Source organism: Phocoena phocoena, chromosome 11 (genome assembly GCF_963924675.1).
Source record: "Phocoena phocoena chromosome 11, mPhoPho1.1, whole genome shotgun sequence".
NCBI classification, from domain to species: domain Eukaryota; kingdom Metazoa; phylum Chordata; class Mammalia; order Artiodactyla; family Phocoenidae; genus Phocoena; species Phocoena phocoena.
The window spans coordinates 87220626-87243897 of NC_089229.1; the positions used below are offsets into that span (position 1 = coordinate 87220626).

Consider the following 23272-nt stretch of genomic DNA (forward strand, 5'->3'; position numbering starts at 1 on the left):
GCTCTTGGAGCCAGACTGCATGTGCTCAGCTGACAGCTCTACCTCTTACTAGCTGCGTTTTGGGCAAGGTGCAGAAACTGACCAAGCCTCAATCTTCTCTGTGGTGAATGGGGAAAATTGTAGCACCAAGGAGACAAGATTGTTGTGAGGACTAGATGAGTAAGTCAGTGGCTGCCACAGACTTTATTACCACTACCATTCCATCTCATCAAGCAATTGTGGATTCGAATCTGTCATCTCGTGTCCACATCACTGCAGGCAGAATGGGCTGCTCAGCAGTATGTGCCTGGGCCACTGGGCAGTTTTACTGCTCACCATGCCAGCTGCTATATCTGGGTCTTGTTGATGAGAATCAGCTTCCCTGAGACCGATCACTTCCAGGATCTGACAAGACCAAGCTGAGTGTCTGAACCTGCACGAAATTGCCAAGATCATACCACACCAGGGAGGCCCCTCTCGGGAATTGGCCAACCTTGCACAATTCAATACATAATAACGCTCCTATTGGATCCTAAGTGTGCTATTGCTGCCGGTTTCAGTGATGTGTAGAAAATACATAATCTATACATATCCTATACAGCTATACAGAGATAGCTAGTTAGCAATACAATCAGTGAGAAAAAATAAAAGGAAATGTGACTATTTCCTTTGGAGTACAGTTATGGACTATCCATATATTTATGTTAGATAAAACTCATAGCTTCCAGGTTGGAAGGAATATCAGACACTGTTAAAGTTTACTAAGATATGCTATAGAGCTTCTTTCCCTTGAAAGATAAAAGAGAAGATCTATACTAAAAGCACATTTATCCGTGCTAAATTCAGGGGTGGGGAGGATTTTTTAACATTGAATATCAAATATCTGAAAAGGTTTTTTAAAACTAGTTACCTCTTGTCTACCAAAAGCTATTATTTTAAATTAGAACTGCAATGACTTTTTCCTCAATTTTTTTCTCAGAGATTTAAGAGATGTAATCAAAAAAGACACATGCTGACTTTTCTCTAAGAGGAACAGAAACTGATTCAGAAATGTATGCTAAGATAACATAAATAATGTAAAACTTGTGATCCAATTTTAAAAAGTGACATTTAAGTTACTGCAGAAAATACATGCAAATACAGAAAATGAAAATAATGGGCCCAGAGATGGAAATTATTCAGAGAATGTATATTATGCTTAGATTTTTTAATGCCATCAAAGTTCTGCACACTAGGGGACAATGACATTGTAGTTCATAGGTTAAATACTTTATAAATTTAGAAGAAATGAACTATCTAGTTAAAAACTGGATGTTCTATCTCTTAGGTGATATGCCGTGATGAACATTTGTAAGTATTCTGGCCACACGGGAAAAAGAGCCCAATACCTTAAAACCAAGTAAACAAAATCTCCCCATCTTATGAAATGAAATAGCATAGTAATTAGGTACCTTCATATTGAATGATTAAGACTACCAAGGCAGAATAAAAATGCTAAGAGCTAGAAGTAGAATAAAGGACATAATTTCTAGAGGATAATGGCGACTGACACCAGGTTGGGCCATTAGGTGGTATTCAACAATTCCTGGCTAATAGGGCAAATTATATCAACACAACTGGCTAAAAATTGCTGTGAGCACATAATCAACGAATAGTTGTCACAGTCAAAACAAAATATTGAATATCATCTTTATCACCATAAATTATGAGTAGTTTTTAAGAGTGGAAAATACAAGAAAAGAAAATGGAAGTTGAAATTCTGGGATAAGTGAACACACAATACTGAAATTACCTGGCAATCATATCTTAATTATTATATTGATTTCTGTATTCTAAACAATTCCCTGAAAATTCTACTCTTAAGTTAATATTATCTTAAGATTTTCAATGAATTTTTTTCACCTACAAATTTTCTCTAGCTGTCAATCATAATCACCTCATTTTTACATCCATTCAGGTCGCTTTTACACATGGAATTCCAAAAGCAGATTTTCCTTTTATTAGCTCTCAACCCAGAAACTGTATACGGTTGAGGTGGTTACTCTCTCTTTTTAAAAAAAGTAATTAATTAATTAATTTTCGGCTGCACTGGGTCCTCGTTGCTGCGCATAGGCTTTCTCTAGTTGCGGCGAGCGGGGGCTACTTTTTGTTGCAGTGCGCCGGCTTCTCATTGCGGTGGCTTCTCTTGTTGCGGAGCACGGGCTCTAGGCACGTGGGCTTCAGTAGTTGTGGCTCGTGGGCTCACTAGTTGTGGCTCATGGGCTTCAGTAGTTGCGGCGCACGAGCTCTAAAGCACAGGCTCAGTAGTTGTGCCGAGTGGGGGTTATTCTTCACTGCAGCGTGCGGGCTTCTCACTGCAGTGGCTTCTCTTGTTGCGAAGCACGGGCTCTAGGAGCGCGGAATTTAGTAGTTGTGGCTCATGGGCTTCAGTAGTTGTGGTGCACAGGTTTAGTTGCTCCGTGGCATGTGGGATCTTCCCGGACCAGGGCTCAAACCCGTGTCCCCTGCATTGGCAGGCGGATTCTCAACCACTGCACCACCAGGGAAGCCCCGAGGTGGTTACTCTTAAAAATAGGTGTCCCAGAGTTCAACCCTGGACCTTCTTTCCTTTTTTTCTCCATACTTTTCCCTAGCTCTAATTACTAGTGATTAGTTAATTTGGAATAGATACTTTAAAAAATAAACACAAATTTACTTATATAGCATCAGCTTGAGTCTTTTAACCAACACAGTCAAAAGACTTTATTAACAGGTACACTTTAAAAAAAAAAAGAGATTTACAATGTAACAATCATATAATTTCCTGAGAAGAGAGCAAAAAGATCAAATTAGCAAGTTAGCGATCTTCCTTATATGAGATATGCGCTCAATTGTTGCTGACTGGAAGAAAAATTTAACTGTATCATAGATCTTTCTTCAAATTATAGGAATATATAACAAAAATGTTGTAAGCCCATTATTCAGCTGCTATTTACATATTTTAGAAACAGATTTCCTCTCACTAGTTCTTTTTTTTTTTTTTTGCGGTACACGGGCCTCTCACTGTTGTGGCCTCTCCCGTTGCAGAGCACAGGCTCCGGACGCGCAGGCTCAGCGACCATGGCTCACGGGCCCAGCTGCTCTGCAGCATGTGGGATCTTCCCGGACCGGGGCACGAACCCGTGTCCCCTGCATCGGCAGGCGGACTCTCAACCACTGCGCCACCAGGGAAGCCCTCACTAGTTCTTAATATAGTCAAATATTAAAATGATTCATATGTTAAAGCAGGGGGAAAAAAATCACACTTAGATCAATTTTAACAGTACATATTTATATTACCGAAGAATCTAAGCCCTGGAGTTTTAAAAGAAAGAAGGTAGAATTCATCAAGAAGTAGATATATTTAGAAATAATCTAAATGCTTGATGAACTATTTTCTGGAGACACTCATCATAAAACAATCAGAATTAACCCAGAAATGCCAAAGAAATGAAACTCATCAAAAAATTTTATTTTAATTTATTAAACTTGAAAAACATCCAACATAATATAAAAACACAATGAAATTAACTTCATGAATATAAATTCCCTTCTAAGATTCAGAACCTTAAAAAACACTGTCTTGTGTACTTTTAAGATAGCAATTGAAAATATACTTACCGGAAATTAAACGTAATTGTGTAAGAAGAAAGAACGTTCAGTTGGAATGTTAGGATTCTGCATTCACCTCAGTACACTGATAGGTGAAAATGAATAAAGAGGGAAGGTGGAATAAAAATGCAGGTGGTATTTCAAACTAACTAAAGGTGTATTAGTTTAATATAAAACATGAATGAATCCTTGCTTTCTGAGGAAGAAGTGGTTTCATATCGTGACTACTAAAATGATATGTACTATGATAATGACATACTTGCAAGGCATGGAATAAAATGTAAGTGGAAATCACCATTATTTTCCCTACAAGCCTTTACCTTTTCACAGGTTCTGTCTGTACCAGGGCAGCATCTAACATGGCTTTCATCCACAACTCCATTTCCTTTCCTGTGTCAGTGCAGAAATAATAGGTCCGCATGTTTGGATGGGCTGCCTGATTGAAAATGGCATGATCATTTTAAATAGAAATATGGTATCTGTAAAAGAAAAAGAAAGAGAGTTCAGTGGCTCGCTACACAGATCATTACTATCCAATTTCAAAGAAAGCAGACTTGTCTTACATACCGATATAGAAATGAGGGACTTAAGAAAAATACAATTCAATATTGAAAAATATATACATATTATATTTTTTCTCCTAACTTTACCATTTTTCTTTTTCTTAAAAAAAAAAAAAAGATGTATAGGAGGGGAAAGAGGTAAGAAAGGAAGCAGCTGGCCGTCACTGTTCCATGCACACATCCCTAGCAATTTGCATTTACTACAATTCATATCTTTCTATTCAAGAATGTTCCAGAGCAACCAGCAACACGTCATTGAAATGTACATGTCATAGCATTTCCCTCCTGTGTTACCAGTTCCTTTAGCCCTTAAACGGTGCTGCTGTTTAAAGCATTTTGACTAATCCTTACAGACATCTATACACAAACATAAAAGATCTATAAATGACCCAAAATGGCACTGCCCTTTAGCTTTTCTTCTCAAGTTTCAGAGTTAAAATGTAAATACACTGGGTTTGAGGCCTATATAACTGGTAAGTAGGTTTCTTTCTTTATGGTGGCAATCTGCCTCTATCTAGAGAAACAGAAAACAACACGAAGAAGTCGCTGCTGACGGATAGCTACCCACGTTCAAGCACTGAGCGCTCAGCCTAGCCCTGGGCCTGCAGCGCACAGATGGACAGCAGCAGTAGCTACGTCAGAGCAGAAGACAAAGCCAGATTAACACAACATGGTTAGATCAACTAGACTTCAATAAAATTTCTTTAAAGAAGAAGGGGGAAAAAAAAAGAAAGAAAGAAAACAAAGGCCAGGGTGGGGAATTCTGTGGGGGGAACCATTCTTAATTTCCATTTAAGAATGCCTGTGACAGCTCCCTGGTAGACACTGAAGGACAAGCAAAGAGAAACAAAAGCTATTTCAGCACAGAATGAGGCAGAAGGAAGGGCACTAAGCACAGAGTTAGTCTAAAGAGACGAGAGGAGTAAATCTGGAGCCACACACTTCAGTCAGAGATCTTGACTATCTATCTGCTTTACTTACAATGTCAAATTAGCTGCTTCAGAATCTTTTTCAGAATCAGGATATAAATAAATTCAATCAACACAGTGAGCAAATTAACTTACAGAACCAACAAATCTCACTTGACCACGTAAGGGATGTAACACTATCTACGGAAACCACGTGAAAGAAACAGCTGAAATGCCACCAGTTGTTAAAATGATTAAAACCATCACCAAGAGTCACTGGACTGGCTGAGTGGGGTTTTGGAGAAATGGATGAAGACCACTGCCCCTGTCTGTGATCAACGGAAGGAACACTGGGCTGGTGCTCAGAAGACCCAGGTGTAGCCAGGACTCAAGACACTAACAAACCACACCCAAGCTTGTGATCTGTCAAAGGGAATATTTACAAGATGATGGCAAAGTTCCTGATTTAGCTTTAAGTTCCACAGTTTTGTTCAACAATTGTCTATAGCTTCTACTTACCACTGTGAAAGCAGCAGCATCAGTGCCAACGGACTTAGTAGTAAAAGTGGCTCATAAATTCAGAGAAAACAACATGGCAGAGAAGAGAATTTGAAATAGAAATCATTATCCTCGTTATAGATAAAATCCAATCAAGATTAAACCGAATAATTACAGAGACAATATACTTAACACGCATGGTCACTTTTACTGCTATTTTAACATTCTATTTATATATTTTTAAAAATCTATGTTTTTTTAGAGTTTAAGAACCAGCAAAATGTCCTATGACTAGTACAAATTCAATAAACATTTGACAAGTTGATGAGCAAACAAAAAAATTTAAACCTGTGCCCAAATAACAGTGTTAGTATCACAGAGTTGGGCAATGTACTTTTACACAGTTATTACTTTAAATTATCAGTATTAGAGTTTGCTATAGCATCTTAAAATACTTAATTCCATTTCTCTGGTTCATACTGTTAATAACATTTATTGAAATGGGTAGCGACTGCCCTTGTAGCCACTGGTCTTTGCTCAGATATTACATTCTCTTTGAGGTCACCCATCACCCTCCCACCACTCTGCCTTTCCCTCTCTTTTCTCCATAGCTAATAATGTAAAACATTAATTGGCAAAAGTTGTAAATCAGCTGCAGTCCTGAGTATTCTTTAAAAGTGGACAGGAATTAAAAATTGAATCAGTTTTATAATGGTGCAAACATTTTCATTGTTAAATAACAGCATGTGTTACCCTTGAATTTTCTCTTTTCCTTAAAATGAAAAATTTAAACCCTTCAGAGTTCTTAATTTAACACTGATTTAAAAAAAAAAATAGGTGACTTCTGAAATTTATTTCAGCCATAATCATAAAGCAAAGAATGCAGTATGGTCTCTGAAAACAAAAATAACCAACTGAGCGTTCAAGTGGCCTCTTACTTGAGGGTGCTCTACAAGCCAGCACATCACAGAGATGCAGAGATGGGTGGGTATTGTTACTTAGGGGAGGGAGGCTCAGGTCTGCTTAGATTTAGTCATAGATTTAATGTTTCAACTGCAATATTCTCTCAAAACTATCTGATGTTCATGAAGTACTTAGACCCAAGAATATCTTTGTAAATATCCTATAAAATCATGAATGCACATGTATTATGTTAAATAACACACCACCCCCAAATTTACTATGAAAATATTCAAACATACAGTAACCTTTCAGGAATAGTACAATGATCACCAGGATAACTACAGCTATATCCATCAATTATTAGCATATTAACATATTTGCTTTAACTAGAACCATTTGAAAGTAGAGACATAAAAGACCCTTGGCCCCTAAATATTTGAGCACGTACTGCCTAATTAAAGGGACACTCTCCTCCTCGACCCGAAGACCACTACTATGTTTTTAATATAAAAATAACTGTTACTAAAATATCTTTTTGTAATAATCCATGGTCAATATCCACTTTTTAATCAGTGCAAGATTCAAATACAGAATAAAAAAGTATGATTATTTCCTTACCTTAAAAGCATATTTGCGATTGATGTGATCCTCGGAGGTAAGCATAGCTATCTGAAAACTAGGCAACAGTATGCTTCCCAGAATACCCTCTTCTTTCTCATCTAAGAGATAATTGAACATCTGATTAGAATTTTAAATGTTCTCATGAAACAGAATAAATTTTCTTGAAACTTATTTTGACAAAAAATCAAAAGATTTTCATATATTAATGAAGAATTCATGTATTGTTTAGGTAGTTCTTTGTAAGGTTTTAAAAGAAAATATTAAATAGCAGAGTATATATACTGCTTTACTTTCAACACGCTTCCCTACCCTAAGCAAATCAGAAATTGGCCCACATGTCAGAAAAAGGTCAATTAGACAGAAAAACAGCATACATTTGTTTGGCATATAGACTGCATGCTACAAAGCCCTTTGACATGTGATTCACTGAAACTACATTAGCATATAAGTGATGACACAGAAAATTTATAAAAGGAATCCACCCACATGGCTGGTAGGATATAAATGTGCAACCATTTTAAAGCCAGGACAAATGCACGGCTCACTTGTCACATCCTTCAGACTTGGCTCAATTTCTCATCAATGAAGCCTTCCTTGACTGCTCTATTTTAAAGTGCTTCCCACCCTGACCCATCCCAGAGCCCTCTCTTCTCCTTCTGGAACCCCACCACTGTCTCCCCTCACCACCACCCCAATTACTGCTGATACACTGCATGTTTTAGTTTTTTACTTATCATCTTTCTCTCTCCACTGGAATGTGAACTCCATGAAGACACTTAGAACAACAGTAGCAGATACTCAAAAATTTTTGAATAAATGACGATACACATGAATACATTATTGTAAACTATGCTATAAAAATCATACGCTTTTTAAGCATAGATCTTTGAAGGGTTGTTTTTAATCAGTCGCTACAATATACAATAAAGTTATGGGAATAAATTACAGGCCTACAAGGCAAGCACATAAAATATACCCAGGAAAAAGATAAAACATTAATCTCGGCACAGTATAGATTCACATTATTAACTTGCTGCCTGGGGGCAGAGATGTTTATGAAACTTGAAATCCATAGTACATTGTTAGAGACCCAAAAGACCAGTTAATAGAGCTGTGCATTAGGCTGATGAACTCACCCATGAGAAAAACCATAAATGAGAAATAATTCTTTTTATTATGCTTACCATGTTGTTTTTATTATTATAAACTTAACGAGGGATTTTATTTATTTTCCCCTTACTTCGAGACTATATGGTAAAACTTCCAAAAGAATAAGGTCACATTAGAGGTTATTTCTATAGCTTTTCTCATAACAGTGGAACAAAATTTTGCTTTTACTATACTGTACTCATTCAGGTATAGTTCACTAATACAAGAAAGAATGAACAAAAGTGCAGATTTATTCTAAAAGGTAAAAAAAAAGAGGCAGAGAGCAGACATCAATTATAGAGAACATGACAATTTTCTATAATTGAGTCATATTCTAATTTTAAATCCAACTTTATGCTTATATAAAGCATGTAATCAGAAACAGCCTGAAGTCATCTATATTGAAAGATCATTTTTTATCAAATAATACCTTCTTCTATGTTGCATAATTGGAAAACTGACTTTCCTAAAGTTATTTCAGAATATGCAGCATCAATAAGCACAGGGTGACTTCACTGGATTATCATGGACTGTTTCCTGGCCAGATTCCAAGCAGCTCTGAGATCCTGGGCAAGTTACTGATGCTGGGCATCTCAGTTTCATCTACTACAAAACTGAGGAAAACAAGACTTACCACTAAAGAACTTGTTGTGAGGGTTAAATTATTTAACAGACATAATGAACACAATAATGCACTCAGCTCATACTAAGTGTTCAGTAACTACTGCCATTATTACATAAAACTGAAGGCATATAAAATCTTCATCTGTCAAATGACTAACCGAAGAGTCCCCTGCTAGATCACTTAAATGTTCCTAATCATGGCTTTCTTTATAGTTCTCTACCTAGGTAACTGTCTACCTAGGCAGCTGTCTTACTGATATTTTTTTACTGTCTTAACTCTACCTAGGTAACTGCCTTAGTGTCTATCACCCAGCGGGCCTCATATACTGCCAAGCGAAGGGTAGGAACTGAGTGATGTTTGTAGAAAGAACGAACTCCTCGTTGGGGACAGAGAGTCGGCCAGGCCTTTCTTAGACTGCACGGCCGCCTAACTTCTCCCTCTGCCCTATCCTACTTCCCTCCGTTCCCAGGCCCAGGTCCCGATACCAAGAACACTCCCCAGTAGGCCTCTTGCACCCTGATCTCCATCACAAGGCTCGCTTCCTGAGGAACACAACCTGGGACAGGAGCCATAAAAATCTCAACATTTTAGCGGATTCAAGTGACATTTTAGATTCCCCCATTCCTTCTTTCACTTTAAAGACGTTTGGGAACAAGACAAGAAATACATACAGTCACAGCTGGTTAAGTAACTTACAGACCGGGATGTCGTTACTCATTATCGTTCCTCGCCAGAATACTGCAATATTTTGCTAACTGGTCTCTTGGCTTCTAGCTCAAGTGCTACGGTGATTTTTCTAAAATGTACACTTGATCTTGATACTATTTTTTGTATTCAAGACAGGAGTTTTAAATTCATTAGAATAACAAACAAATGCCTTTTGTGCCTTGATCTACTTTTTAGCCTTTACTCTTGCTACGTCTTCAGACATAACCTTCATTCCTTACGTCCTATATGTAAATTTTACAAATATGTCATGCTCACTCATGCTTTGTACATGCTAAGTCCTTTGTCAAGATCACCCTTCTTTCCTAATCCCTTCCTTGCACAGGCCTGGTCAACACTCATCAACACAACTGAATACTATAACATTTTTTCTCAGACTCCTTCTGCTAATCTGTGAGTTCCATAAGGAGAGGGGTTTATATTGTTAATTTCTGCATTCTACCACCTAATAAGATGTCTGGTGCATCAAAACAGCTCTCTGGGACTTCCCTGGTGGCGCAGTGGTTGAGAGTCCGCCTGCCGACGCAGGGGACGTGGGTTCGTGCCCCGGGCCGGGAAGATCCCACATGCTGCGGAGCGGCTGGGCCTGTGAGCCATGGCTGCTGAGCCTGTGCGTCCGGAGCTTGTGCTCCACTACCGGAAGAGGCCACAGCAGTGAGAGGCCCGCACACCGCACAAAAAAAAAAAAAAAGAGCTCCCTGTTAGCTACTACCCTAGTCTAAAGCCATCATCATTTCTACACAGTAACTGCTAACTCTTGTTTCCTTCCTTCCCCTTTATAACTCATTCTCTAACAGCAGCTTGAGTGAGCTTTTTGAAGTGTAAATCAAAAGCATATCACTCTTACGCTTAAAAATACACAGCTGTTTCCTTATGGTATCTTGGGCAGAACCTAAACTCCAACAGAATCCAAGACTGGTGCAATCTCCCATCCATCTCTTTCCCTACTGCTAACCTCCCTGCTTCGTACACTGGTTTCTTTCTGCGTCTTCAACATCCCAAACACTTTCCTACCACAGAGCCTTTGCGCTATTGCTCCCCTCGGCCTGGAATGCTCTGCTCACTCTGCCTCCTCCTTGTCATTGGGATCTTGCTACCTAAAACATCGGCTCAGAGCCCTGGTCCATAGAGGCCCTTACCCCATGCCCTTCTTTCATATCATGACCTTATTTTCCTAAAAACACTTACCATCGTCTTGTTTATTTATCTGAGTTTATCTACTGTCTCCCTGACCTCTCTAGATGACAAGCTTCATGGAAGCCTTCTTTCACTGCTATTTTGAAAATACCTGGAACGAAGTGGGTCCTGCTCAGTAAACATTCGTTGAGTGAATTGCGTCCCACGGTAAACTTCATCAATAGACTGACTACAGAACAGAGCAATTTTAGTACTTTATCACAGTGTTCACGATATGCCTGGTATATTGTAAAGAACAGTGGGAACCTGGGCTTCCATCTGGTGTTGGATGCTATCCTATTGCAAAAAAACAGCAAAGCTCTTATTCTCTCTCTGAATTATTTCCTATATCCGTAAAACACAGACTGACCTGTCAAAAAATTCTGACAGCATGTTCTGTATGTTAGTATATTAAATGCTTTGAGACATACGGAAGAAATGAATGGGGCCATTGTATTCAGGTTACAAGAGAAGACGAGATTGGGAATTCCCTGGCGGTCCAGTGGTTAGGGCTCCATGCTTTCACTGTCGTGGGCCAGGGTTCGATCCCTGGTCGGGGAACTAAGATCCCACAAGCTGTGCAGCGTGGCCAAAAAAAAAAAAAGAGAGAGAGAGAAGACGAGATCTGGGTATTTAGGAGAAGTGTCTGGGTGCAGATCCTGGCTTTGAGACTTGCTTGGGGAGATAGGCCAGCAATTGGACCTTGCTGCCCTTAGTTTCCTCTCGCGTGAATGGGAATAATAAGATTTGCCACCTTATCAGGTGGCTGTGAGGAAGAGATGGACAAGATCATAATGTTATGTGCTTAGCATATACCAAACACTCCAAAAATTGCAAGCTATTATGATCATCTCACTAAAATCTGATAGTTTTTATTTAAAATCTGACATTTCCTATTGATAAAATAGTGAGAGTGTAGTATCATATGCTTCTTTCCAGCCATCTGAAGAATGGAAGTGAGTTAAATGTTATACCTTTCCTTTCTATATCTTCTTCTTTTTTACATTCCTCCTGTCTGGGGAACTGTACTAAAATTAATAAATACATTGAGTGTAAAATGCATATGGTTAATAATAATATGGAATCTCATACTCAACATGGCTTCTGAATTCACCTTTACTTTTTAAAAATTAGGTTAAAAGTTTTTCTATTTTAATAAAGGTGACAAGTAGCAAGCACCTTTCCATGAGCAATAATAACAGCAAAAGACAAGGAACTCAGTGAGCTTTTTGTTGCAAATTAACACTAAGAAATTTTTATATGAGAAGCAACAAACATTTTCTTGTTCTTATTTAAAGTTCTAAATGGTCTATAAAACGTACTGAAAAAGGGAGAAAAGTACAAATTATAAGCTTAGGAATAATGTATGAGTTACAAATCCTGACTTTCTGCAAGACTGGGAAAACCTTTAAGGAAAATTGTAGAGTAAGTCTGGCACTTAACTAAAGATAATACCACAGTTGCGGCCTGACCAACATCCCTACGACAAAATGAAAGTTTATAGGTCTGGTTAATTCTGACTCAGCAGTACTTCTCAACCACAGTATTCAGTGGGGGGAAAAGATGAGTACAATTCTAGTAATTTCTAAACCTGAAGGTCAATATGCACATGTTGCTTTGATAGATGACCACAGAATTTTGTCACACCTTTTTCTGGACAATCACAAAGTAAATTTTAAAACTGCTAATAGGCTCTAAAATTCTATTGCATTCTGTGGTATATAAATGAGTAATCATGCACTGACAATCTAATTCTTTAGTGACTGTTTCCAACCAGACTTTAGGGAAGAAGGAATGGTTGTCCAAATTCATGATTTTATATTGTAGCTGAAGCAGATTTCTAGGGAGAGCACAGCCTATGCACTCCTTTCTCTGTTCATACCAGCTTTGTGGTATCTAACAGATCCACATGGCACATGATCAGAGACTTCTCTAGACTCTGACTTAAAATTGTTATTAATCAACAACTTATTAACCAGAAAACATTAAAAGAAGAAGAAGAAAAATAGAAGATGGACTTCCCTGGTGGTCCAGTGGTAAAGAATCCGCCTTCCAACGCAGGGGATGCGGGTTGGATCCCTGGTCAGGGAACTAAGATCCCACATGCTGCCGGGCTACTGAGCCCGCGTGCCGCAACTACAGAGCCCGCGTGCTACAGAGTCCCCACGCGCTCTGGAGCCCCTGAGCCACAAGGAGAGAGAAGGCCGCGTGCCACAACAAAGAGCCCGTGTGCCGCAAGGAAAAATTCTGTGAGCCACAACTAAGACCCGCCGCGCCCCAAAATAAATAAATAAATACTTTAAAAAGAAAAAAAAATTAGAGAGAGAGAGAGAAATGAAGACTGCCTTTAATAATACCTTTATTTCTTCTCCACCAACATTAGTAGCCTGGTTTGTAACCCTTCTGTAACTTTCTCAATGTTTCATGGAGGTCTTTTTGTTTTATAAAAAAGTGTGTGTGTGTGTGCGTGCGTGTGAAGGGCTGGAAGGGATCATAATAAATACATTCTATGTTATTTTTCTTATTTGCTAGTACATCACGGCAGTCTCTAATCTAATGCACTAAAATCATTTGCTGGGGAGAATGGGATATCTAACAGACTGATGGCTAGATCTGACAAAACTGACAAGTAAAAAGAATCAAACATCAAACTAACGTTTTTTATCTATTAGGCACTGAATTCAAGGATAACATTATAGAGTGAATACTCACATGTTCTTCACACAAAACAAATCGGTTCAGCACAATCAGATTACAGAAACTGGACCAAAACTAAGACCAATCTGCTTGAAGCACAATATCCTTCTGTCCCTCCGCCTTACTCAGAATTACATGTCAATAAAGAAAAGATTTTCTTGATACTATTTGTTGATAATAAAATAGCAAAAAGATTTGTAATGTTTTCTCTTTAAAAGAGTATCTGATACTTAACATAAATTCTATTGTTTACGGTAAACTCACCTCTATAATAAAAGAGGCAAAGGTCAGAAAGCACGAACCAGCGTTTCTTCCATAGCTTCATGCCAGTACTGTCCTGCATTAGATCAGCATATTAAAGGATTTTCTTTTTTCATTTCAGAAAATTAAAGCTCATTTCTGGTTTTCTTATTTGTTTAAAATAAGCTTTTAAGACAAGGTGTGTTTGACATATGCTATACAGAGATCAAACTAAAACGCCAAGCAAAATTTTGGGTTTGTTTCCTGGGGACTTGTATCATATTAAGATATTCCCAAGTATACTGGTCTTTGAAGAGTAATACTGTCATGTAAAAGGAATTCTGCTGAAGCAATGTGATTTGGTTTCATATTTGCAAGCAATTTGGAATCCCCTCTATTGAACACGTCTGCTAGCATGAGAATAATGGAACTGTGCGGCAGTGTATGCATCCTGGAAAACCAGATCTAATAAATATGTTAATCTTCAACAAGAAGAAAAGTATGTGATTTGAAGTTCTTCCAAAGGTAATGTGATTTTAAATGACTGTGAATAAAGGAACCTTAGCATATAAACACATTTCAAAAACATTTTTTTTCTTCTTACACAGACAGCTTGGGTTTTGCTTATCCAGCAGAAAAGAGTACCTACTTGGCAGCTTTTTCTAAGTTATTTAGGTAATAAAAATGCCAAGCTCAAACAAAATCACAATTTTAATGAAAATTACCTTCCCACATGCACTAGAGCAAAACCACAAAAGAAAACGAAACACAGACACAGACCGAGACTGAGACACACACACACACACAAAGGCAAAAAAGAGGTCAGTTTGTATGTGCATTGATTTATATTTCTTAATTTACTTCTAGCTGTGACTATCATCTAAAAATGCCTTTAGAACTGAAGAAATTATATGGGTAAAAATCTCCTGAAGTAAGGGATCTGTCCTTAAAATTGACAGCTACACTAAGGAAAGCTCTCCCCCGCCCTCCCAAATTACACGGTATTTTCAATCTCCTAATTAATTATCTCTTTAGTACAGATAATTAAAAAGTTTAGATCTTTAAGCGGCTCTACAAACAAATATTCTCTGTAAGTCACACACCTATTACAAAATAAACACTCATGGTAGAGAAACTGATTGGTAACGCTTTGGCAATACTAAATTAACCAAGGGATCAAGAAATAAGAACAGCAATCATTTAAAATAAGGAATCCTATATCCTCTACAAAGCTCAATAGCACACGGAGCTATTTCAATAGAATTTGGACTCAGAAAGTCTAGTTAAAAAAAACCTTTTAGCTTGGATAAGTTTAAATGTCAGATGGTTAAAATATAGTAAATGATCTTTAAGTAAAAATGAAAAGTTGGTATCCAAGTTACATACCCAATCAACTCAGTAAGAAATTGGCGAAACTAATCTGAATGGGAACTCTCTGGATTTTAAGTGGGTCTTCTGCCAATACAGTAGTTTAGTTGCCACCCAACTTTCAGACAGAACAAGGTCTAATGAATGTTTCGTAACAAAGTCATTATGAATTTTACTGAATATAATTATTAGGCCATCTGAAAGCAATTAGCAATATTTGACAGAATAAATTAACACTGTCAATGGACTAATATTTAACTTGCTCTGCATCATCTGTATACATGCAGCATGAATCAGAGAGACAGGACAAAGAAAAAGGTCTTGAATGCCGAGTTATCTCAGTTATCTGGAGTTCATTTATCTGAAACCCAGCTGCAAACTAGAAAGCAAAAAAGAAAACAAAAGCCTCTGAGCAATCCAAACAGATGTCACCAAGTCCAACGTACATGCATCCCTACTAATTCCAAAACGTACAACAATGTTCCAAAAATGCTTAGTTACCAGGTTTCCCTGGTAACGCAACTATACAAACCCCAACTTATCAGGGTATCTGAGTGACCCATGCTTGATCAAACAAACAAAAGAAAGAAAAAACAGTACAGACACTTAACAGAGTGGTCTTGAGAGCACAGAAGCAAAACTCTGAAAAAATCAGAAAAATCTCAACTTATGATCAGATTTCTCTATAAATTAAAGCAGAGAAGTACATAATTCTACATTTCTTCAATGATTTTTATAGGATAGAAAAATGTACAATACCTCTGGTTTTTTTTCCATTTAAAAAATAGTTCTGCCTAGATAATTTTAGCATGCTGTTCCTAACATTTTCAGGCAGCATATATATAATTTCAAATTTAGAAATACCTGCCCACCCCTGCCCACAATATCTCTAAGTAACATCCATTACTTTTTCTTTCTCCATTGTTCCCCTAACTCTCTCCGTGGTAATAAGAAGTGAAGAATCTGGATGACCACTACAGTTCTTTCTCCACTCTATACAATTGTCTTAGGTGCCTTCAGCAGAAAAGGTCCCTTTTGATTCTGTCCTTTTTTCACATCAAATAGGAAAAAAAAAGAAAAATACCTGTTTATAAAGCCAACCTCGTCTGACCACAGGTGCATTAGGATTCCTTTTAATTGAATTTGATCTCTTTCCAAAATTATGAACTTTTTTTGAAGCCCGTGAAGTCTAAGGAAAAAAAAAAAAAGCCCAACAGAAAATGTGGTATTAATGCCTAGATATTGAGTTTATTTTTCATCTTCATAATTTTAATCTCTTTTCAGATTTCTCTGAAACTTCCAGGATTTAATCTGTTCAGATGAATTACTGCAATTCCACTTTTGTGTCTTAGTTGTTTCAAATGTAAGAATTCTGCACAAAGATTCTTCCTCCTCTAGGATACTACGGAAGGATCACAAATCTCTCTCCTTTAAAATCCACGTGTACAATTTTTAAAAACGCACAGTGTGTGGCATTACCTGCTAAACAGAAGGAACCTTGAGTAAAAATAATGTTAACACATCTTAAAGAATAAACCAAATGACAGCACTTTTTGATTTATATCTGCATTTAATCGTGTTGCTCCAATTAAAGAAAGTTAACAGTGCCATGTCACAAGAGCAAATCTAACAGATAAGATAGAAACAAACATATCACATCAAGTCAAAACAAGACTGGAAGGATCTGCTTAACGTCATGTAGTGTTTTCTTCTTTACGGACAAACTCTGAATGTGGATAATACCAGACAGATGGTGTTTACCATATTCTTAAAAGTACACATAATCTTTTAAAATACTGCTGTGTTTATTGCGAACATTTTATCTTGGTGGGAATGATAGCAGTAACCAACAAACATAAAGACAAAGAAGCTGAATTTGAATTTCTCTATGAAGGTAAGTAATATCAATTTATCTCTTAGTTTTCAACTTATCTAGAATCTTTGGAAATCTAGCACATTACATTAGAATCTCCTTTTATGAGGCTTGTATCAGTACATAATAGAATTTTAAGGCCCAATATCAGCCATTTTGGGGGGATACATTTTAATTTACTTTTGAACATATAATGCTTAAACACAGTATAAATCTCAAATGTTACAAAAAGGTACAAAAGGACCAGTCTACTTCTCACCTCTGGACCCCAGCACACAAACAACCCAAACACAACCCTGTGAGGCGACTGATACCACTGTGTATATAAGTGTCTATCCATCTGAATAACTTCTCATAGTTATGGAATATCTCTTTTTTTTTTCCTCAAATAACTGCATACATAATACCTACTCTTCAGTATCCTTCTTTAATTATCATATAAATTACAGATATTATGCATGCATGATAGTTTTCTGTGGTTGGATTTCTCATTTTCTATTTTGACTTCTGGGATTTATGTCATATTTTAGACAGCCCATCTGCATTCTGAGTTTATTTTAAAAAAACCTCCATTGCTTTCTGTACTGCTTTTAGAGTTTTGCTTTTACCGCTTTAACACCTGATCCATCTGGAAAATTTTGGGTGTAAAGTGTGAGGCACAGCTCCAACCTTCTTTCCAGACAATGACTTACTGGCCCTCAACTGGTAAGTCATTTTTCTAGATTTTAATTAGTATAAATTTACAAGCATTATAATGCTGTGTTATCCTGCTAGTGTTTTATGCTATACAAGGATTAGAAATAATTTACGTTATTTGAAAATTTATGTTTACTTGTAATATTCTACAATATTTCATTTAAAAAACCTTACCAGGCATTTAAAATAGATAATTGTCTATTACCCATTTCTTTACAATAACCATAATTTATTATTACAATTGTTTTACTATTATAAAATACACAATTATGTTCTAAATAAAGAAGATTCTTTTATCATCCCTTGATTTTCTTGCTATCCTTAATTTAGGACCTGAGCATTAACGTTACGGCAACCATTTATTCAGATTTAGCAGCAGGTTTTCTACGAGTTTGAAGACATTTTTATATTAAAATTCTAAATTTAAAACATTAACGTTATGGTATAAAGTACAAGAAGCAATAACTAAAAACTTTTATAGACACACAAGTCTGGGATTGGAGATTCAACAATTAACATTTTTGTTTCTGATTACAAAGAAAAACCACCCACTTCTGTTTCCATGTGGCTATGGCACTTTTCACATCATGGGTTCTAAACACATCAGTCACCAAGCACAGTGGCTTGATGGGTTTTCCTTTAGCAGTAAAAGATTTTACATTTTAAAAAAACAGTATGATAGAACATATATTATTCTAGGCATACTTAATAGTCAGAAAATGGGAGTTCTAGGCCATTATATTAATCTTCACCATTAAAACTTAAGTTGATTCAATAAACTTCCATTTTCTCACACAAACAACCATTACATTTGTAAAATTATTCCAAATCTGAACTCTACAATATTTAAAAAATCATTAAATTATTAAAATATAAGCTTACTACTTTATATTCTAAGCCACTGCTTATGTCAATTACCTCGAACGTAATTAGGTTCACGTAATAATAAAAATGAAATGATTATTCTAAAACTCTAAGTCCATTAAGAGTAACAGTAATAGATATTACCAATTATACCAGTTATCAATAATTAACAGTAAGCAAAATAACTTACTCTGCCTACAGGGCTCACTGGATGCACCGCATAGTCTGAAGTCATGTTATAGTTAGAAGCTTCATTTATCATACTTATAGGTCGTTCCTTCTTTTCGTCAGATGTCATGGTTGCAACGGTCCTGAAAATATAATATGCCAGAACGCTAGAACTTGCTGTTTATGTAAACTACTGTACAATAACATTTCCCTAGAGTTAACAATGCTGGTGTCTGACTTTTTCAAAACAGCTGGGTACTAGTTAGAGATTAATAAGCTCCAGAGTTGGAGCTTAATATTTCTAACTACTTTAAAAATAATTAAGCACAACTTAATATCATGTTTATTTTAATAAGCCTTAATACAGATATGTTACTTGGTCATCTAACTGGAACATTAAAAATTTAATTACAAGATTAGTGATTCTAATACTGAAAACAGTAACAATGATAGGGAATTCCATGGCAGTCCAGTAGTTAGGACTCTGTGCTTTCACTGCTGAGGGCGTGGGTTTGATCCCTGGTTGGGGAACTCAGATCCCACAAATTAGTTTAATAATTTGACCAAGTTTACAGTTTTCCCTGACCTTGCATCCTGCGCTCTTGAGTTTACTATCTGTGTCTGACCTATTGTAAAAACAGCTTCTGGAATTACATTCCTCATGAAAAAAAAATTTAAGTCATGTTTCTATACCATACATAGTAAACAGACGGCATTCTGTTATTATACTTGACTGCAAATGTCCAGATAAGAAAACTGTTAAATCGTACTGTATTAAGTATGGATAACAGCAATTTCAATGCTAACCCCATTTTTTTTTTAACATCTTTATTGGAGTATAATTGCTTTACAATGGTGTGTTAGTTTCTACTGTACAACAAAGTGAATCAGCTCTACATATACATACATCCCCATATCTCCTCCCTCTTGCGTCTCCCTCCCACCCTCCCTATCCCACCCCTCTAGGTAGCCACAAAGCACGGAGCTGATCTCCCTGTGCTATGTGGCTGCTTCCCACTAGCTATCTATTTTACATTTGGTAGTGTATATATGTTCACGCCACTCTCTCACTTCGTCCCAGCTTCCCCTTCCCCATGTCCTCAAGTCCATTCTCTACGTCTGCATCTTTATTCTTGTCCTACCCCTAGGTTCTTCAGAACCATTTTTTTTTTTTAGATTCCATATTTATGTGTTAGCGTACGGTATTTGTTTTTCTCTTTCTGACTTACTTCACTCTGTGTGACAGACTCTAGGTCCATCCACCTCACTACAAATAACTCAATTTCGTTCCTTTTTATGGCTGAGTAATATTCCATTGTATATATGTGCCACATCTTCTTTATCCATTCATCTGTTGATGGACACTTAGACTAACCCCATTTTGAACAGAGGCATTCCATGAAACGCTTTACTTACTGTTCATTCACTACAAAAATACAATTGTCCTGTGATGGCTGTCCTGTGACTGGATGTTTACAGGTCACTTTCCTTTCATTATGGCTGAAAACAGAATAAGAGAAAATGTACGTGCTATTACCACAAACTTTAAAAAAATATTCTGGTAGCAAAATAGCCATTTCTTTATAGCAACATTAAAGTTAGTGAATAAAGGAGATGCAATTCAAACCCCCAGGTGTTGACACTCCTACATAACCTTTTCTACTATCTACTGTGCGTACACGTTTGTGTAAATGTTACTTACAGTTTTACAGTACAGCTAGACTCACCACTCCCAACCCCATGCCCACCGCCAGTATGACCTCAATTTGTTCTTCTATTGTATAAACAAAAGTAAGTTGATCTGACTCCACAATCATTGCATCTTATGTGATAGGTGGGCCACAGAAAAGTGTGAGTATCCACCTACCTTCATTATTTGGTATCCCAATCTAGGTACGTTACAGAAACCTAATGCCAAATTCATGATGGAAAAATAAATCTAACAGTACTACCAGATGGGCACTGGCACATTAAAACATAGTACCACTGGAAGAGCAATAATTTATGGCGTTTTGGCTTCACAAAGGAAACTTTACATAAATAATGTAATGGGATTGATTTTTATGATACCTGAAGTATGCTATAGAAAAATGGAATCTGAAGGAGAAAACAAAAATCTTAAATGAAATGCACAAACAACAACACAAGCAAAGAAAAATCTACTTATTATGTTTGCTGAAAAAAAATCTGGTTTGATTAAAGAGTGACTATTTTTTGGAGAATAAGATCTTTAGGCTTCCTATTGTTTTCTAGAAATGAGAGGAGAAAAATCCCAAACTATTTATCTAAGCCAAAAATAACAGATGCCCAAAATAATATGCAATATACATTTGATATACTAAAAAATATACATCATTTGTAAACAAATATTTTTTTCCCGTTTAGTAACATACCACAAAGCGACCTGAAAGGAAGATCAATCATTGGTGTGCTAGATCTTAGAAAACGTACTTTCATTATGGAGGAAATTGTCAAGATGTTGTACTGAATACTGCTTTGTTAACCTTAAAAGATTATTACATGTGATCTGTATTGCAGGACATTTATAACCGCAGGCCACAAACTTTCTGGCAAACTTCAGATACTTAAGTTCCTTTTCCAAATCTGAACTTTCACTAGTATTATTTTTATTGGTTACTCAAGTACTGGAAACTTTATTAAATTAAACTAAAACCGTACAAAAGAAAAGGTATACAGTTAAAAAAAATTATATATTGACTATTGTGACAACAGAATTATTGGTGGAATATAATGTGTTTCTGTTAATCCTTTAGTTAATTGGTACTTATTACACCAACTGGTGTTTACAAGACTACCAAATTATCAACCTTTTGCAGTGTTTTTTTCTTTTACAAAACACATTCAATAACACCTTTAAAGTCCAAAGGTGTTAAGAGGTGGTGGATTTAGATGTTTATTTGTGGTGATATTTTCACTACATAAAAAGTATGCAAGTGATTTTATTTTAACTGTTGATTTTAAAAAAGTACAATAGTAATAAATAAAATTCAAATTAAAAAAAGTACAATAGTGGAAACCTAAAGTCTCATAATGGAATATCATTTTATGTAATAAGCAATAAATTGGTAACAGAAAGTACAGCCTCTGGAGATAAGTGGAAAACGATGAAGTACCCAAATGTGATGAATACCACGAACGTGTCAAGGTATGTAAATTCTCATGTTTTAACAGAATAAAACACTGTGGGGGAGAAGGGGAGTAAATTTGTGATAGAGATTAGACACCTTAATAATAAAAACTAGAGGATAGCATCTTTTTTCTTTAAAGTGTCTTCTTGGGGAGGAGCATTAAAAAGCTGGAGTTGGTTGAGTGGAAGATAGAACAGAAATATAAAAATTCTTTTTATAAAATCCAATATTGAAAAAATAAATAACCCCCTATTGTATTATTTTCCTATGATATGTCATCTTGTCTAGAAGAAATATAGCAGACTCTAATCCTAATATTCTAGAAGCTGTAAATTATAACAACACGGCCCTGCAACGGTTACTGGGATAAGAGATTCCGCTGACCTCTGAACAGTAGACTTGAGTACCCATTAGACAAGGAAGCAGGGCAATGGAGACATTAAAATAAAGAACAGTCAAAAAGGAGCACAGGGCTTCCCTGGTGGCGCAGTGGTTGAGGGTCCACCTACCGATGCAGGGGACGCGGGTTCGTGCCCCAGTCCCGGAGGCTCCCGCATGCCGCGGAGCAGCTGGGCCCGTGAGCCGTGGCCGCTGGGCCTGCGCGTCCGGCGCCTGTGCTGCGCAGCGGTAGGGGCCGCGGCAGTGAGAGGCCCGCGTACTGCAAAAAAAAAAAAAGGAGCACACAAACATTCTTTTCCCGGAAAGTGGATGCTATTTCAATGAAATTGACATTTTTATTGTCCAAGCACTTTTTTTTTTTTTTTGCAGTACGCGGGCCTCTCACTGTTGTGGCCCCTCCCGTTGCGGAGCACAGGCTCCGGACGCGCAGGCTCAGCGGCCACCGCTCACGGGCAAAGCCGCTCCGCGGCATGTGGGATCTTCTCGGACCGGCCTGCATCGGCAGGCACACCCTCAACCACTGTGCCACCAGGGAAGCCCTGTCCAAGTACTTTTAAGATCACAGTGTCTTAAAGTAAAACTAACTAAATAAAAATCTTAGCATTCCATCTTAGTTAAAAGTTCAGTGACTAAAATCAATATGAAAAATGAACATATTTATGTTCTTTTACTTTTCCTTAGTACCCAATGTGTTTTCTTTTAATGTTATGATATTAAATTGACATAAAAATTCATTTATTTAGAAGGATACTCTAACATGAAAGTCTTTTGCTGTTCTCTAAGGAAAGAAAGAATCTTTCCTACTATGTACACCTAATTGTAACATAAACACAGAAGTCCTCTGAAATGTTTATTCATTTGTTCTGACTTAAATTACAGTCATTCAAGATTACTGGGTTTCTATAAAATCCAAATTCAGAAGACTGAGATTTTTATAGGCAATTAGTTTAGTTACAAAATTGTCATCTCCCATAAAACAACATACTTAGCAAATAAAAAATCAGAGTAATGTTTTCTAATCATTTTGTTAAAAATGAATT

The 23272-nt window shown here is 36.8% G+C and overlaps 1 protein-coding gene across 23 annotated transcripts in view; it reads right to left on the minus strand.

Moving 5' to 3' along the window:
- PLEKHA5 (pleckstrin homology domain containing A5) overlaps positions 1–23272 on the minus strand; it is a 259317-nt gene that overhangs the window by 89265 nt on the left and 146780 nt on the right. For 13 of the 23 annotated variants that reach the window (XM_065886867.1, XM_065886869.1, XM_065886868.1 and 10 more), the window contains exons 4-9: positions 20101–20184; positions 18707–18827; positions 16168–16272; positions 13740–13812; positions 7100–7200; positions 3930–4045 (exon numbers count right to left, since the gene is read on the minus strand). In XM_065886867.1, the coding sequence (XP_065742939.1) occupies positions 3930–4045; positions 7100–7200; positions 13740–13812; positions 16168–16272; positions 18707–18827; positions 20101–20184 (600 nt within the window). Of the gene's footprint in view, positions 1–3618; positions 3637–3929; positions 4046–7099; positions 7201–13739; positions 13813–16167; positions 16273–18706; positions 18828–20100; positions 20185–23272 lie in introns of those variants that run through there. The other 10 variants (XM_065886852.1, XM_065886853.1, XM_065886861.1 and 7 more) reach the window with 3 other exon arrangements.